Source organism: Camponotus floridanus, unplaced genomic scaffold (genome assembly GCF_003227725.1).
Source record: "Camponotus floridanus strain SB8 unplaced genomic scaffold, Cflo_v7.5 scaffold23, whole genome shotgun sequence".
Taxonomy (NCBI): domain Eukaryota; kingdom Metazoa; phylum Arthropoda; class Insecta; order Hymenoptera; family Formicidae; genus Camponotus; species Camponotus floridanus.
Genome location: NW_020229359.1, coordinates 303,782 through 320,888, shown reverse-complemented (window position 1 = coordinate 320,888; position 17,107 = coordinate 303,782). Strand labels below are relative to the sequence as shown.

Sequence of the window (17,107 nt, the reverse complement as noted above, 5' to 3'; positions counted from 1 at the left end):
CTACTCGGCAAAAATTTTTATCCAATCGCATCGACGCACCGTTTACATATTTTTTCTTCATTTTTCACCCGCAGATGTTATTTAATAATTCCACCTTCGATTCATTTTGACGTAACGTGAGAAATTTTCTTGGAGATTGCGTCGTTCATTTTCGTCTATTATTTTAAAATATACCTTTTTCCTTCAGTTTCCTCTGAACTCTTTCCACATGGGAGATACGAGCGGTATAATTTACAATACAAGCACTGAACAGCTCTCACGTATTCTTTGTTTCTGTATGAAAAATAAGCGAAACCTCGGAATCCGCGTTGCTTAGAAAAGATTTTTGCCGCGTCGACGGGAGCTTGGAGCTTTTTCGAGGGGACGAATTTCCGACAGATGTTACCTCGGTTGCTTACGCGCTCGCTGTCCCTGCGGGACCTAATATAACTGAAATTAACCATGGGTTGCGGCGCGTCGGATCAGATTTTTCTCTCATTGTTTTTTTATCATTCCGTTTTCGCTCGCCACGTTGCGCCACGTAATTATACCGTGTGAGAGCATTCGGAACTCGATCCTCTCTTTTCCTCCCTCTTTCCGTCCGCAAAATTATTATTTTTTAAATTATATTTATCCGTCTGTCCAATGAACGCGGAACAAAGAAGAGCGCATGTTGCAGTAGTATTCTTTTAATCCTTTTCGATTCTGGCGTATATTCTAATGAACTTTTTAATTAATCAATGTTGTGATATATTTTTAAAGAGAAATATATTTTTAAAAGAGAAAATAATATATCGGATATATTCTTATAATGCTTTTTATTTTTAAATCTGTTATTGCGATATATCATTATTAAATTACGATCTGTACAATATAATATATAGCATACAATGCAATATGTAAGAGTTATTTTATTTTTTATTCGTGTACGTGTATTTTTGAGATTCATTTTTTAAAATACACTACGTGTTAAATTATACATGAGATTTTGTTTGAAACATTATCATCAGTTATATATCATGTAAAGTATAGGCTTTATAGTTATATAATTAAAAAAAGCACAAACTGACAGAAGATTTAAATGGAAAAAATTTTGAAATTGTTGATGATTCAAATAAAAAAATCAAAAAGTTTTCATATAAAGTTATTTGTTTGTTAATTAAAATAAATATAGATGATAAATTCTTATTTGATATCAAGCGGGAATTTGAAATATGTACCAAATTTTTATCGAACCTAAAAAAATTGAATTTTTATCGATTCAAATACAGTTTGCATCTATAATATTGGCATCCTGCGTTATGAATAAAAAACTTTATTAAAAATTCAAATTATGGTTATTGCCGTATGGTAGATATTAAATTAAGAGAAATGTCTCGCACACATACATACACAATGTTGAATATATAAACACAAATTGCAGCGCCATTGAAATTATGGGCTTTGCTATAAATATTCAAACTGTTTTCTGAGAGAGAAATAGAGATAAAAAAAGAAGAGAGATATATTTCATATTTGACGGTTCATGTACTTGTCAGGATGATGGAAAGTGAAGCGAGATAGACGTGCTTAAATTTGCAAGAGACAAAATACTCGAATTAAAAATGTATTTTCCAAATTTCATATGTTTTTTAGCATTTTATAAAAGATAGCTATCACAAAAAAATTGATATTTTCAGTCCACTTTTAAATATTATCCACACAAATTTACATGCAGTCCAAATGAGTGTTATTAAAAAGGCATCTAAAAAATTGTATCTTCTTATGAGATTATATAATAGATTAAGACAATGCGAAATGAGGACACCAAATTATATCATCAGTATGTATTATATTGTGAAAGAAATCTCATCATATCTACTTATACAAATGATATTCATAAAACATTATAATATGATAATTCAGCGTCCACAAAAGAATAATATTCTTCTAAGGATTTTCTTTACAAAAATGATTGATTATTTGAAAAGTTTGTTATTTAGATTTCTCATTGAATATTATCAACAATTTAAATAATAGTTCTTCGGATCTTCAGCGAATCGCGCATAATATATAATATCTAGTAACAGCAGTTTTAAAAAAAATAGTGCAGATCAAAAAGAAACCAAAAAGAAATTCTCTTCAGATTACCTTTTCACGTTTTTAAGTGATAATTATCAATGATGATCACTAAAAAAAGGCGACAATAAATATTTAATATCATCCAAAAACGAAAATTCGTTGTATTACAATGAGACAAATTTTCACTATAACGCTAATTTATTAAAAACTTTAATTTGCAACAATGCGTTTAAATTCGTTGTTAAATTACTATAAACGCTTTGCTTTACTGTAATAATTATCATTTATACACGATACTGAGAAAGAGAGAGAGAGAGATAATATGTATTATTATTCGAGTCTCGATCGATTGTGGATAATTGAAGAAAATTAGCATTTAGCATTTGCATTTCAATTTAAAATTAACATTTGAATAGAATCTATTCGAAATATCTTTCGATAATTCTTGCAAATAATATTTTACTTATATGTCGACCTAAATAATTACATCAGAAAGAAAATATTTAGGACGTTTCTTTCTATTAAATTATTTAATAATGCAATGATTTTTTGGCTATAATAATTTATTTCATATATTATTAGTTTTAATAACTTATTTTTTTATGAACATTTCTGAAAAAGAATTTATGTTACCACAAGTGTGATGACATAATTTTATAATATATTAATGAGAACTTTTCGCAATCATTATTACATTTTAATATAGTTCTTAGAATCTCATAATATACCTTCTAAGGAACGCTATTTGTCATTCTTTACATGTTCGTGTGCAATGTGCATAATGTGCTTAATTGCATACATGCACATCTGTATGCATAATTGCATACATTAATAGGTACACAGAATATCTCTTGTGATACATTCACTATGATTAAATACAAACAAACGATAATGATGTTAATGGTAATGAGTATAATTAGGCGATTTGACTGTCTTTTCCAATTGATCATCAACTATCCATATTGTCGTCATAACCTCTTTGAACATACAATATATAGTAATTTTTATATATAGTAATTTTTATCATCACTATGGCTTGTCGACTTTTTGAACATACAAAGATCTGTGAAAATAATAATCAAGATTAAATTTTCTCAATTTTTTCGTTTTTATGTGTCGAAAATACGATGTAATGAAGATGTTTAAAATTGTCTTATTTCGACACTCGTTAACGGCTGTGTTTTCAGTCCTTTTCGTCTCTTTCTTTATATTATTGTCTGCTATATTGTAACAGCTTGTTTTGCCATTTTATTTCTGTCTAGCCTTCTCTCTTCATTTTGCACCTTCATTATCATTTGCTTGTGAAGCGCGATTGCACGTTTCTCTGCAATGTATAAAACGTGATTATTTGTATGTTTTATAAAAAAAAGAGAATATTTCACACAACGATACTCTAATATAATACGTTTTCTCAGAAATATCGTCTCAAGCTCCTATTAATTGAGTTTCAAGCTTCTCTTTTTCCGTCATTAATTCTCGCTCGAGTTCTCTCTTTCTTTTGTATAATTTCTTTCATTCTTTACTATATTTACACTTGATATATAATTGCAAACTGCTAATCTTTTTGGCTGTACAGAATTTCGGAATCTTGCACGATAGATTTCTATTTCGTTTGCATTATTTTGTTCGATTGATATTTATCAGTCCAGTTCAAAAACGAAAATTTGCAAATTTTCAACGATATTGTTATTTTTTTTTATTTAGATTTAATTCCTTAATCAACCATAATTCTATGAAATAATAATTCATTTCGTGTACAACGAAATTATTTAATAAAGTTTTCAAATTAGTTTTCTATTTTCTTTCAACTGTCTAATTCTTTATATATTAAGATGCATCGAAAATTGTTCAATTCTTGACAAAAATTTCTAGTACTTTTACAAATATTTCAACCAACTGAGCGTCCGTCTAGAATTCGATGATTCCTTCGCCGATGCTTTGATTTTTACCATCAATAAAAACTATACGCGCGCCTGATTTTGCCGGTTACATCAAACGCTTTTTGGAGCAGTTCGTTAGGTATCCAAGAGCTGAAGATTAAAGTTTTTACTTTAATCGCGTGAAAATCGAAATGTATCGAATGAGCTTTTTGTACCATGTTGCTCGCTTTTTGCTGGTTCTATAACAATCTTAGAGTAAATACAGCAAAAAATCACTAGTAATGACAATACAGTTTGTATATAAATTATTAAAAATTTTTCTGCAATCAATTAATTTGTTTCTAACGGGATAATTATTATAATCTTGAATAAAAAACATGTAATTATTGTCTAATTATTATTTATATGTAACTTCTTCGCGACTACCATTTTGGCAATAACGGAAACTATTCACTCGCAGCTTACATCTCGTAACTTGTCCTATTTCCTTAATAGTATCCGTATTTCTTCCTCTGTTGCATCTTGTCAAGTTTCCAATACGCAAACAAACTTTGTCGAGAAAATTTTTCTTATCTGTCACCTGTGGCATCAGTTGAAACGTATGCGTTGGTCTGTCAATAGCATTAAAGAGTATCCATCATTTTTTTATGTATAAATTTAATTAGTGGTTGCATTTTGCTGAAAAAATTAATCATTCCAGAAATATATATAGTATTTTATTCATTTTTTTCGTCTATTTATCTTTTTTTGACTCTCGTTTATGTTAGCGCGAAAAATTATATATTTGATGCGACATATTTTATTTAAAGTATATAATGGAACTCGAAAGATGAGATTTTTATTGAAATAACAAGAATGCAGATTTTGTAAATACTGTACGAAGCATATCATGATTATTAAATATTAATATCGTGCAGCAGAACATGATGTTGTAAAGAGTTAAGGTACGAAACAACTAGATGCAAGGAAAAGACGATAATACAATGATTAGTATTTATCGACATTGTCGATAGCATTACATATTCATAGAGTTAGGAAATTTGGCCTATATATAATAGTTATACGATTAGCATAATGAATAAAACGCGAAGCGACTAACAGAGACAGGTCGGGTTTTGTCAAACTAAACACAAACTTGAGTGAGTTAATGCAAATAACAGAGATTCTAGAGACGCAAATGATTGAATGGAAGCAGCCGTAGCAGTGAATTGGATGCTTTGTATTCAGATGCTAAGTACAAAATTAAATATTAAAATCAAGTCACTTATCGGACCATAATGATGATAAATAATGAATATCAATTAAACGCAATTAACGTAATTACACGAATAAAAGCAACCATTTTGAGATTTTTGTTCTTTATTTCAATAATCGGGATAAATTATAATTCAACAATTATTTTATTGCTAAAGATTTGTTTAATGATATAAGCTTTTATTAAAAATGTGCAGTAAAAATGAAAAAACATATTATTTTTAAGAGAAGAGTCAACATTACAAGAATATTAATCAATTCATATCGCGCGTGAAGCTGATCGAAGCGACTCATCTCTCGCACTCGCTTCCGCATCACGTCGAGCTGTGCGATGTGAATAACTTTCCGTCGTGAGAAATTGCGAGACGCATTTTCAAGAGATCGTCTCGGGCGGTGCATTCCTAGTTCCTTAATAGAATATAGCAGTTGCCAACTAGGACTTCCGCCTGAGCGAAAACGCACATACTCCATGCTAACGCGTGTGCTAATTCAACGTCGACTATCTCGAGTCGAAGCCTCTCGCATAAGTGTTCCGACCTCAACTGTTTGAATTTGCTGTTTGCATTGATTGGCAAACAAAGAGTTTCGCAAGCAGATACACAATAGGAATGATAGGATAGATGCAACGGATGAATATAACGGCTGAGAAAGGAAATTTCTCAAAATTCACTCATTCTTTTTAGTGTTTAATTAGTTTATATAATCTTGTTATATCGCGACATATCCAGACATATCTATCTTATTTATTTTATTAATGCGCTCATTTGTAAGATTGATTTATGCACGAACGCTTTACGGATGCATGTCGCAAAGTGTCGCGGTCCCGGATCGCGCGATTTATGGAGCGAACAAATCGACGTAATAGATAAGGAAGATAATTTCACGATTTCATCTGGTCCGCAGGAGGAAAGATCGGAGAATCGAACCGTCAGCACGGTGGAGTTCGAGCCGGGTGTGGAGGATCATGGGAAATCTATCACCTGCCGGGCGGAGAATCCAAACGTGACCGGACTCTACGTCGAGAAGTCCTGGAAGATCGACGTCGTGTGTGAGTACACGTTACATTTTTCCTTAACGTTCCAATTTCTCGCGGACCGTAAACTCGCTCACGACTGACAGATCGCGAAACTGATCGCGGTAAATCGAATACGACAACATGACGAATAGTACGTTACGGTGTTTATCGATCGCCAATCGTTCTCTCTCTCTTTTTCGGCTTTATCCATTTCTGCAGACTCGCGCGCGTATAACGCGCGTCGTAAAAGAGAAAGGAAAGGAAAAAAAATTGCCCGATAAACACCATCTTCTCATCTTCATTCGAATCCCGCCGAATCGGCCGATTTTACGAGCATCTTTTCATCCGCGTACATTTCCGTACACATCCTTTTCCTTTTGTATCCCGGAATGAGCCTTTCTCCCCCTTTTTACAACGTCAATAAAAGGATCGGTGAGATTGTCCATAAATTAGAATCGAAATCCAATCGTCAGAACTCTCGATCTCGAGATTGTCATAAAAGGGAACTGTACAAAAAAAAAAAAAAACACAGAGTAATAGTTGACAAGAGTAAATGGAATCATTGATGTGATCAATTCATCATTGATCATTTTAACTATAAATTTGTCCGTGATTATTAGCCGTGTTTAGTATCTATATTTTCAATCAGGTAGCTTTCAATTATGACATTCGACATCATTTTTCTTCTATTTCCTTCCCGCAATTTCCGTGATCTTGAAATCGTTAAATGTGACGTCCGTTCCAACGCATTTGATTATTATGACCGAAGTGGAAATGCTTTCTTCGCGATGAGCACGTAACCGTGATGTAGAAGGAAAATGATGAGCGCGGTTTTGCACTTGTGTGCGAGTGTGTCGAGCGAGACATCGCGCGCCGTCAATTTTACCGGACGTCTGTGAAATTTATCACGCACAGCCACGCTCATCCGGCCTCGTAAAACTTTACGTTCGACTTATATCGAGAGTTATGACACGCTTCTCGGCGCATATTAACCCTCGAAAAGCGAACGATGTGACAGCCACGCGCGCAGCGGATCTCGGGTCAATCTTGACTCCCGTAGCAAAAAAATGTTCTTTATACATATTTCATAATAAAATTTTATATTGGGTTTCACAATTCTGTATTATATTTTATTTTTTTTATCAAGAAATGCATGTAATAATTTACAAAAAATATATTTTTTAAATAAAAATAAATGATATATTTTTTCTAATTTTATACACATGAAATATTTCTTTCTATTATTGCAAGAGTTTTATAAAATTGTTTGAAGATCCGCCGGCGAGAGATTAAAATGAAATGAGACATCCGAGAAATTGAAAGAATAATTAATTAAATCTATAATATTCTATCGTATCTATCGCTTTGAAAATCATCAACGCGAACATTTCGCATTTGATTACATTTGATCCCTTGATAATGCGAATTATATGTTTCTGAAATTATTTTACATCGCTTCGCTAAATCTATCTCGATGCAACGCGATCGACGATGATACTTAACAAGCATTTTAAATTTCATACAAGTCGTAAAAAGCTCGTTTTTGCTTTTATTGTATAGTTTGGAAGAAGCAATAATAACGAACGCTTTTACTGTTGTGCTATTATCATGCGGGCATAAGACAGACTTTATACGTGCAAACGGGTCCTTTTGAATCGCAAACAAACCGTCACAAACCATCGCTCGTGATAAAACGGTTTAAACGTTCAACACATTGCTCGACGACGTAATCTCGAAAGTTTTCCCGCACGAACATCATCCGTCTTTAATCTACGCTGGGGAAATCTCTCGTAGCATCTCTAATGTTGTAGTAGATTAATAGCGTTTTAATGTTTACAAATATTGAATTATAATATATCAATTTCTCGCGAAAAAAAAGAGTTAACTAAATAAAGAATTTAGCGCAGTTACCCACTTTTTCTTAAAAAATTGAGAAAAAATTAATTTGAATTTTTATTATATGTTTAACACAAATTTATCTGTCCTAATTATTAATCTTAAATTTAATTTCCTCGACTTTACAATTATTTCTCGGATGTTCTTCTCTCTCGAAATGAATTAGCAATGCAGGCACAGTGAATCCAATGTTTTTAAAGAAAATAACTGTACGCTAACACGATGCAAATTTATATTCGCAAACGCGCACAGAAAGGACTGCTTTGATAGAATAAAGACCGACTCTCTCATCTCGATTTGCGCAAGACAATCGTGTGTTTATTTTAATTTTATAATGCGTATAATGGAAAAAAGCGAGAGTCACGCGCGCTTGGATACACAGATAAAAAGAACATTCTTATTTTGAAAATATATTTAGTTTTAACATGGAAATCTTGAAATGAGATTATATCGCGTTAATTTAAGAGAAATATAATTACTTGAATAATTGCTTACTTGAAGCTATTTTACATGGTTCAATCGAGAATAATATATTCTCATGATTTAAGATTTAATTTTCTTGAATGAAAAAGAAGCAATGTTGGATAGAAAATAACATTTTTAAATCAAATATAATAATTTTCTTAAAGTAGAATTGAATAATTATATATTCTTGAGGTGACAATTACAATATTAAAATAAGACGATAATATTGAAATTTAAAATAATTAAATTCTCCTAAGAAGATTATAAATTATTGCGTATATACAAAATAATGAACGCGTTAGTTTAAGTATATAAGTTTTGATTTGACACTTATTTTTTTTCTGTGTATTTTTTTAAATTTTGCACAGGCGCGTGCGTTACTTCGACAGCGAAAAATTTCTCGATTCCGGTACTGTTTATCGTTTGTTCTCATCTGTCCGGTCGTACCTGCACGTCCGACAAAAATATAGTCGACCCTGGGAAACGTACGTAAGGAGAGCGCGAACGCGGAATTCGCGAAACGAGAAAAACTGCAGAATACGGGAAATGATGTCGTGTCACGTATTCGATTACGTTGACCGATCCATGAGATTCGAAATTGTGCCACTCACCTAAGACGTAGACTGTCGACCCCTCGTCATCATCGTCCCGCGTTATTTATCGAAGTAACGAAAGGGAAAATGAAATCTCTTTTTTTGGAGTACTTTCTTTCTTTAATCCTTTTTCATATTAACGAACTTTGTCGTGATTTACAAAGGGAATGTGCTATTGGACGGTAGCTCACTACGGTAGGGTTAAGTTCAGAAGGGTTGATGATAAGACCGGGAGATAAACCGACGTGATCAAGCTAATTAATACTATTTCGCGCGAGTAATGTGGTCCCAGGAAAAGAAAAGTCAACTTAGAAAGGCAGGGGATTTATTGCGATGAACGATAAGGTTCTGTTCTGAGAAAATACGTCGGGAAAGTAAATGGAAAAAGTCGAGAGGGAGAAAGAGAGAGGGAGAGAAAAGAGAGAAGGATCGGAGGTACTCGGTATGATTAAACTAATGTGCACGCAGTAAACGTCAGATACGAGAAGCAAATAAAGGGCTCGATCGTTGAGAGCCATTCGTAGCTGTGCTACGAGTAACATCTACGAGCTACCGTGGAAACGGGTGCGAGATATTATTGAGAGTCCCACGGGCAGGAAAAATATCGGCGCTAATGGAGGCTGAAGATTATGCCACAGACGTAACTATATCGACAGAAATCGAGATATTGCGCTACGAGTCCGGTAATGAAAATGGCGATTATGGCCACTTTTATCGTGGTATTTACGATACCACGTATATCTTATCACGAAAGTCCGAATAAACAAAGTTTATCGTTTTTATTTATCCGTATTTATTTCATTTTCTATTCTCTAATAAATTTATAAATTTATTATTGTATTATATGATTATAATATTGTAAAAATGAAATATGTTAATATCATACAATAATTATTAATATTTTATTTTTTATAAAATTTTAATGCTAATGTTGTCATTATTTTGATAAAATTAGAAAAATGATGAAAGATAGAAAAATGGTGAAAAATAGAAAGATAAAAAGATTGATACAGCAAAGTGTATGTAATCTTAAGATGTCATCAGCTAATGTACAATGTAGGAAGATTTTAATGTTTTATATTTGCAGATCCGCCGATAGTATCGTTAAACCTCGGATCAACTTTAAGCCCAGAGGACATTAAAGAAGGGGATGACGTGTACTTTGAGTGCCACATTAGAGCCAATCCTCCTTGGTCCAAGCTCGTCTGGATACATGACGTAAGAATATTTAAATATTTCTTGACATATATTATCTTCTTTCGTGCGACAATGTAACAATTAAAAATGCGCATACAATGCTACGTAAATTTTATGCAATATCATTACTATACGAGAAGACTTACATAACGATTTCATCGATATGCGTAATGTATATTGAGTGAAACTTTAAATTTTTATTTGCATGCTATGCAAATACAATTGTCACGCGATGCGAGAATAAGAGATATTATGGCGTCGAAATATATTTTTGTAACAAAAATCTCTACCGTGAATTTTGTCTATTGTGCTCAAATTCTCGCAGAACCTAATAATTTTATAATTTCTCATTTCACAATAACACATTACGAATTTATAATATATATTTTCATTGCATTATCAGTCAATATAATTTTTTTGAAATAATACGATAACAGATCAATAGTAAAGATTTAAGAATGAGAACAATCATTTCTCTTTTTGACGCTGTAAATATATAATACGATTCCGACTTTTAAAATTGCTTCATCAAGTTTTAATTTTGAGAAATTTGTAATGAAAATAAAGCAAAAACGGATTATATTAATATATGTATTTTATCATGTTATAACTACGGAATATGTGACATGTCAGAGAAGTTTCGTTGTTATTAAAGTTACATCATGTCTTGTTAGAACTTTCAAACAGTTCTCAGAAGGAATTTATTATATCATTTATGATTAATAAAATATTCGTTGTTAAATATAAAGTTTATTGTAGCAGAAGTTAATCATTGAAAATCCATTAAATAATTTGTAGCTTTTAAACTTGAGAATTTTTTAAGCTATTGAATATACAAATCCAATATCAAAATTGACATTAAAATCAATCGAAATTAATATGACAAATGATTGATGATTAAATTAAAAATGATTGCACAAATTTATGTACATATTTGATAGATTTTTAATAATTTAATTTTCTCGTAATTTTCTTTCTTGCAATGGGCTTTATATTTAACTATAAAAATCTCATTAACCTTAATCCTGTAACAAATTTCCTTTGAGATCTGAAAGTTCTAATAATATAGTTAACTTGTTCAACACATTACATATCGTAATTGTAACATGATATAATACATTAAAATAGTATCTTTTTCAAATTTTAATCAAAAGTTTCTTAAAAACGATGGAGCAAACCGGAATAGTATTTAGCATAAAAAAATTATAGAAAACAATTATTTTTTTCTGAAAAAAAGTTATTTTGTTAAATTTTGTTATTTTGTTAAATTGTGTAATCAATTAAATTACACAATTACATTTTGTTAAATTTTGTTATTTTGTTAAATTGTGTAATCAATGAAAATATACACCATTTTATGAATTTTATAAAATATCGAAACATAAAATCAACCGTACTAAATTAAATACGATTCACGGAAATCATCTTTCGTCCGTTCTTAGAGAAAATAAAAAGGATGTTACGAGCATAAAGCGGAATATCAAGACGTAACCAATGTTAGTCCCAGCTCATACGAAGTAGTTGCCTCCTGAGACTGCCTGCCTGCTTATTCTAGGCAGCGCCGCTACTTGAATTTCGAAACGCTACTCTGCTGTCGCGCATTGTGTATACACCTATCTACCTTACCTTAGTACGCGGCAATTGCAACGGAGTCGGAAGTTAAAGGAACGCTCCCAAGGCGTATTCGAGACGAGAGACTATCAGCGACAAACTTTGCCAGGGTGTATCGGTGGCAGCCACGACCGTGCACTTCCTGAATTCTAATCGTTCCAATCACGGGGGCTGCAAAATCGCGCATATACGCGATACGACACGCCGATTACGAATGGCCGTGCATTGATAATTTTCCGACATGTCGTGTCTCGATAACTTCCGCCGACGACGACGACGCGGACGGGGACGCGTTAACGAAATGTAGAATTCGATTACACCCGAGCAAAGTTCAATCTCTCCCCAAACGCGGTCGATTACGCGATTACGAACGGCTGCGCATTAATCTTGCCTTGACATCGGAGGGGCTTCTCTTAACTTTCTAAACTCTCTCAAACAATATAAGGATATTCTCCCTTTCGAACAGTTCTATACAAACTTTGCAAAGATTATTATTTTATTGCGTGTTGACGACAAATGAGATGTACGACGGTGATCTGAATAGGATACCATTCACAGATGCAGTTTAAGTTACGGAATGATACGATTAAAATAATTATTTTCATCAGGATCCTTTAATAATTTCCGCGATCATACATGATAGAAATTAAAAGTATTTTTTAAAGAATTACATGAAAATTTTATGAATAATAATAATTTATATATTTCTAATTATATTTATAAATAATTGGGTGATTAATATATTTATTAAGAATTAATAAATATATTAATAATAAATATATTTATTAAATATATTTATTAAGAAATGTATTATATACTTTGAACAATCATAAAATTCTTGTTTTTCTTTCTCTTTTTTGTTTATTTTAAATCGGCCTTGTTTGTTAAAATTTGATAACAATTTTACAATTTTGTCTAAAATTGTTTGCATTTTTTGAGTTATTAAGAAAAGAAAATAACATACGTACTTTCTTGGATCTTAAAGTAACAATCCAATAGCTGGTGAAAAATTGCGGAGTACGTAATTATATTACCATCGGTTAGCCGGAAATCTCCGTAGGGATGCGCGGCGATGATGCATTAGACTTTTCCGGGATCAGCCCAGCCTCATATCCCTTTCGTGTTCCGTCGCTCACTTTAACCCGGCTCATCCCCCCTCCCCCTCGCTTCCTTTCGTCTTTTCGTTTCGTCGCTACGGCGACCTTTCGCCGTAGGATATACGTCGCGAAGGGCTGCAGGAAACGGGCTAACGGTGGGCGAGCAGCTGCTACCGCGTAAGAGATTTCCCTCGAAATTGCATCTTAAAAATATGATCCGACTTCATTCCGGAGGGAGAGCATCCGACTATCACGCAGTGTCGTCCCCATTCCTCTCCCCTTCCCCCGGCGTCTTTCCCTTCCGCGCGACTTCGTTTCCTCGCTCGCGGATAGCCTCCCGAGTCGAGCTTCGCTTACGAGCAAAACGATCCGCTCTTCTGGCTCACTAAGCTCCTCTCGTGGTCTTTGTACGTGCCTTTAAACGACGGATGGATTACCCAACTGAACTCGATTCGCGCCATTATCGATGAAAAAGTGGATTTTAAAAAACTATGCGCGACCACCGCGAAATTCCTCAATGATTTGATCAAAGTTCCGTAACGAAAGACGGGATATTTCTTGGGACATTTAAGTGAAATGAACATCCAAGTTAATTTGTTTGACAGAAAATATCATTTTATTGAAATGATTTTTTTTTATATTACAAACTTACTTTTTTTCTAAATGAAAAATTATACATGTTTCTTGGTATATTATGTAAACACGTGTCGGATAATCAAACGTCGCAACAGGAGAAATACATTGATCAATTTTCTCATTTTCCTCTTCTCATTGATTCGCGTATCTGTCGATTCTCAAACACTCTCACCTTTGGGCGTGTCATTGGAATGAATTTTCACGTTTCGCATTCGGTACACCAGAAACGTTTCATTCGGCAGCGCCCCGGTCCCTTTCATTCATCCGGAAAGGTTTGCTTAGGAATTACAAGGGTCGTTGACACGTTCTATCTGCCAATCAATCCCGAGCTGGCAATCGAGTTTAGCGCCACCCGAGTCTTAGAAAAGCATTTCGGGCTGCTCTAGCAGCAGTAACCTTTCGAGTGGCAATCGTAAAGAGGGAGAAGTCATGAACGAACGAAAGTCTGAGAAGAGGAGAAGGAGAGGAAACGAGCGAGAGAGGAATCGTAGAAAGGAATTCAAAAAGTGAGAAAGAAATGAGGAATAAGATGAAAGAGGAACGAGAGGAATAAGAAGAAAAGGGGAAAGAAATCGAGAAGGCGAAAAAGAAATGGGAGGTGGCCGACATAATGGAGTGCAGTGATTAAGTCGGTTCTATCGTTCACGGGGACAATAGAGAAATTCTGTATCTACCTGCAGCATCGACGAGCCAATCGGCCGGCCCGGGTTTAAACGAAAGAGGGAGCATGAAAGGATTCTCTCAACTCTTCATCTTTTCTCGCAGAGTGGATTGACCGAACGGACTGCCGGAAGGGCCTCCATTAATACCGTTGCCCTCGCGGACACGCAGAAAGATTGAGAATTTATCTCGACCTCTCCCCTTTTCGCGCCTACCCTTTTCATTTCCTTATGAAAAGACAGTTTGACTCGCTCGAATTTATCCTACATAGAAAGTCTCGCAATTGAAAATGTATACATAAAACGTAATTCCCTCTGATAGAATCCAAAGCTTCGAGGCATCAAGGCATCTTGGATTTATAAAACGGTTGAAAACGAAACATTTTTCCATGCTTTATTATGAATACTGGCGAATGAATCTTGCCAATGCAAAAATGGCGATATCGATTAAACTTGAGAAACTCCATGTCGCCTCGCCGCTACTCGACGTACTCATATCGACGTCCTGGCTTTTGTACACCGATTGGATCGCACGAGCGCGTTGAGGATAACGGCTTTCTCACGAATCGACCGAATGCATTTCCCTCTCACGCGAGATCCAGTTCGACGAGTTTGGATCTTAATGCAACGTGGGGTGTGAGAGGGATCGAAAGATATTTGTGTGTGTGTGTGTGCGTGTGTTTGTGTCTGTGTATGTGGGTCGATGATTCCCGAGGAAGTGGATGCTAGCGTCGAATTTGGCGGGCCGTACATCAATCAATTTCACTACCATCGCGATCAAGGCGCGTCGGAATTCCCTCTAACAATAAGAGCGACTCCTCGGGACGGGACACGAAGGGGGAAAGGAGAGGTACGGATTCGTTTCGTACGATTTCGATCTCGCAATTTTTCGTTGAGAGAGATAAGACGATCCGGCGGGGAATCAAGAACGATAACCGATCGCGTAGTCACCTACGGTCTTTGCCTGGCGCCTCCTAAAACGAGCCCGATAGTCGGCAACTTTTTGAACAGCTGTTCAAAAGTTCTTCGTCGTGTTCCGCCGAAAGCCTCGACTGCAATCTTGAATGCTATTGATTCTAATAATCGTTTCCAATGGAATTCGATACACCCGATTTACTGTCGTAAATTTTAGCGAGCTTTATTTGAAAATGCCAAAAATATAATATATACTCAAATATTTATAATACTATAAAGCGCGTTTGTTCTCGGATGGAATGTGTAAATCGATACACTGTTTCGAGCAGCCCATATAATATTTGGAAATAAATATATATTTATAGATATCTTGGGACAACCCGTATAATAGCTGCAAACGTATGGAAATTTATTTAAATATCGAGGTGTAATTTTGTTGCGCAAAATTTTTATTATCTATTTCAGTTATTTATATACTTGAAATGTATTATATATAACGCAAATTTTTTTAAAATTTAAAGAGAAAATATATTAAATATATTTTCAGTTTCTTCTTTTCAGTTACTTTTTGTAAAGAGTATGTACTAAGTATATTTTTTCTTTTTCTCTATCTTTTAATTTTTTGAAGAGCGTATACCGTGTAAGTATATTTTCTATTTGTTCTTAACTTTTGAAGAATTGAAAATAAAAATAAAAATAAAGCCATCCTGCGCGGAAATATTTCTTGCTAGAGTAAATCGAAAAAGATCCGCGTAATTGATCGACTCCACGCCACGCAGCTTTCGCTATAATAAAATCGGCAACGCGCTATGAATATTCGATAACAATCTATCTATATACCTATCTATATACCTACGCGCGCAATCGAGATTGCTATTGCATTAGTGTGTTAAAATCAAAACGCAAACGATTTTGGCAAACAAGTGCCCGGCTGCACTGCGCTCGCGCGACAAGCCTATCGATTGCATCGAAATTCGCGGATTATTACAGTCCTGATCCCGAATATATCGGACGAACGATGATCGAAGTGACGGCCGTATTCCTGTGAAAGAGCAAAGAGTCTTCTAACCGCTTCGCGGTGAAAAATAAGCGGAATAAAAAGATTGCTGATGCTTTGAGGGGTAGCGGTCTGCCAAGAAGAGACGAAGCAAAAGGAGGAAGGAAGGAAGGAAGGAAGGAAGGGTTAAAGAGAAAAGGGAAGGAAGTATGGCCGCGGCTTGTTGGCAATTTTTCAAAGAATCAGTGCGCCGTCTGACCGGAATGAACGCTGTCCTCTTCTCCCCTCGGTCCTGAGAGGCCCTTTCTTTCCCTCGAGCTTGCTCCTTTTGCGTTCAACTATACGAAAGAGCGGAGCACTGAGAGGATCTCACATGCGACCGCACAGGATCCTCCTGTGATGGTTCTTGTGTTTAAAACCGGGCGGACATTCCTACGGGAGGCGATTTTCGTTTGAGGGACGCGAAGAAATTCGATAGATCCGAGAGGCGATGCCAGAACGAAATTGGACGGATGGATCGTCCCGAGATTTCGTGGACCAACGAGGGTCGTCTTTGGCGCATTCCTCGAAATCGAATGTCGCGAACGGAATGTCCTACTATCGATTCACACGAGAGCTCCACGTGAGAAATAGAGTGCGAAGGGGATTCCCCTTCGGATAAGTGATATACGATCGCATTATTTTGTCTAGAGTCGTTAAAAAAATAAAACAATTCGAACAGTGCGCGCGTATCCATGTAAACACGAACGTACGCATAATTATTACGAAATTGATTTTATTTAATGCGCATTAATATCGTTACTTAACGCCTTTCGGAAAATCGTTAGAAGCAAGATCGGAGATGCATGGGGA

The 17,107-nt window shown here is 34.8% G+C and overlaps 1 protein-coding gene across 1 annotated transcript in view; it reads left to right on the top strand.

The window, feature by feature from the left end:
* LOC105258246 (nephrin) overlaps positions 1 to 17,107 on the top strand; it is a 343,203-nt gene that overhangs the window by 296,735 nt on the left and 29,361 nt on the right. Inside the window, exons 8-9 of the mRNA XM_025408809.1 lie at positions 6,078 to 6,222; positions 10,231 to 10,361. Of these exons, the coding sequence (XP_025264594.1) occupies positions 6,078 to 6,222; positions 10,231 to 10,361 (276 nt within the window). The remainder of the gene's footprint in view (positions 1 to 6,077; positions 6,223 to 10,230; positions 10,362 to 17,107) is intronic.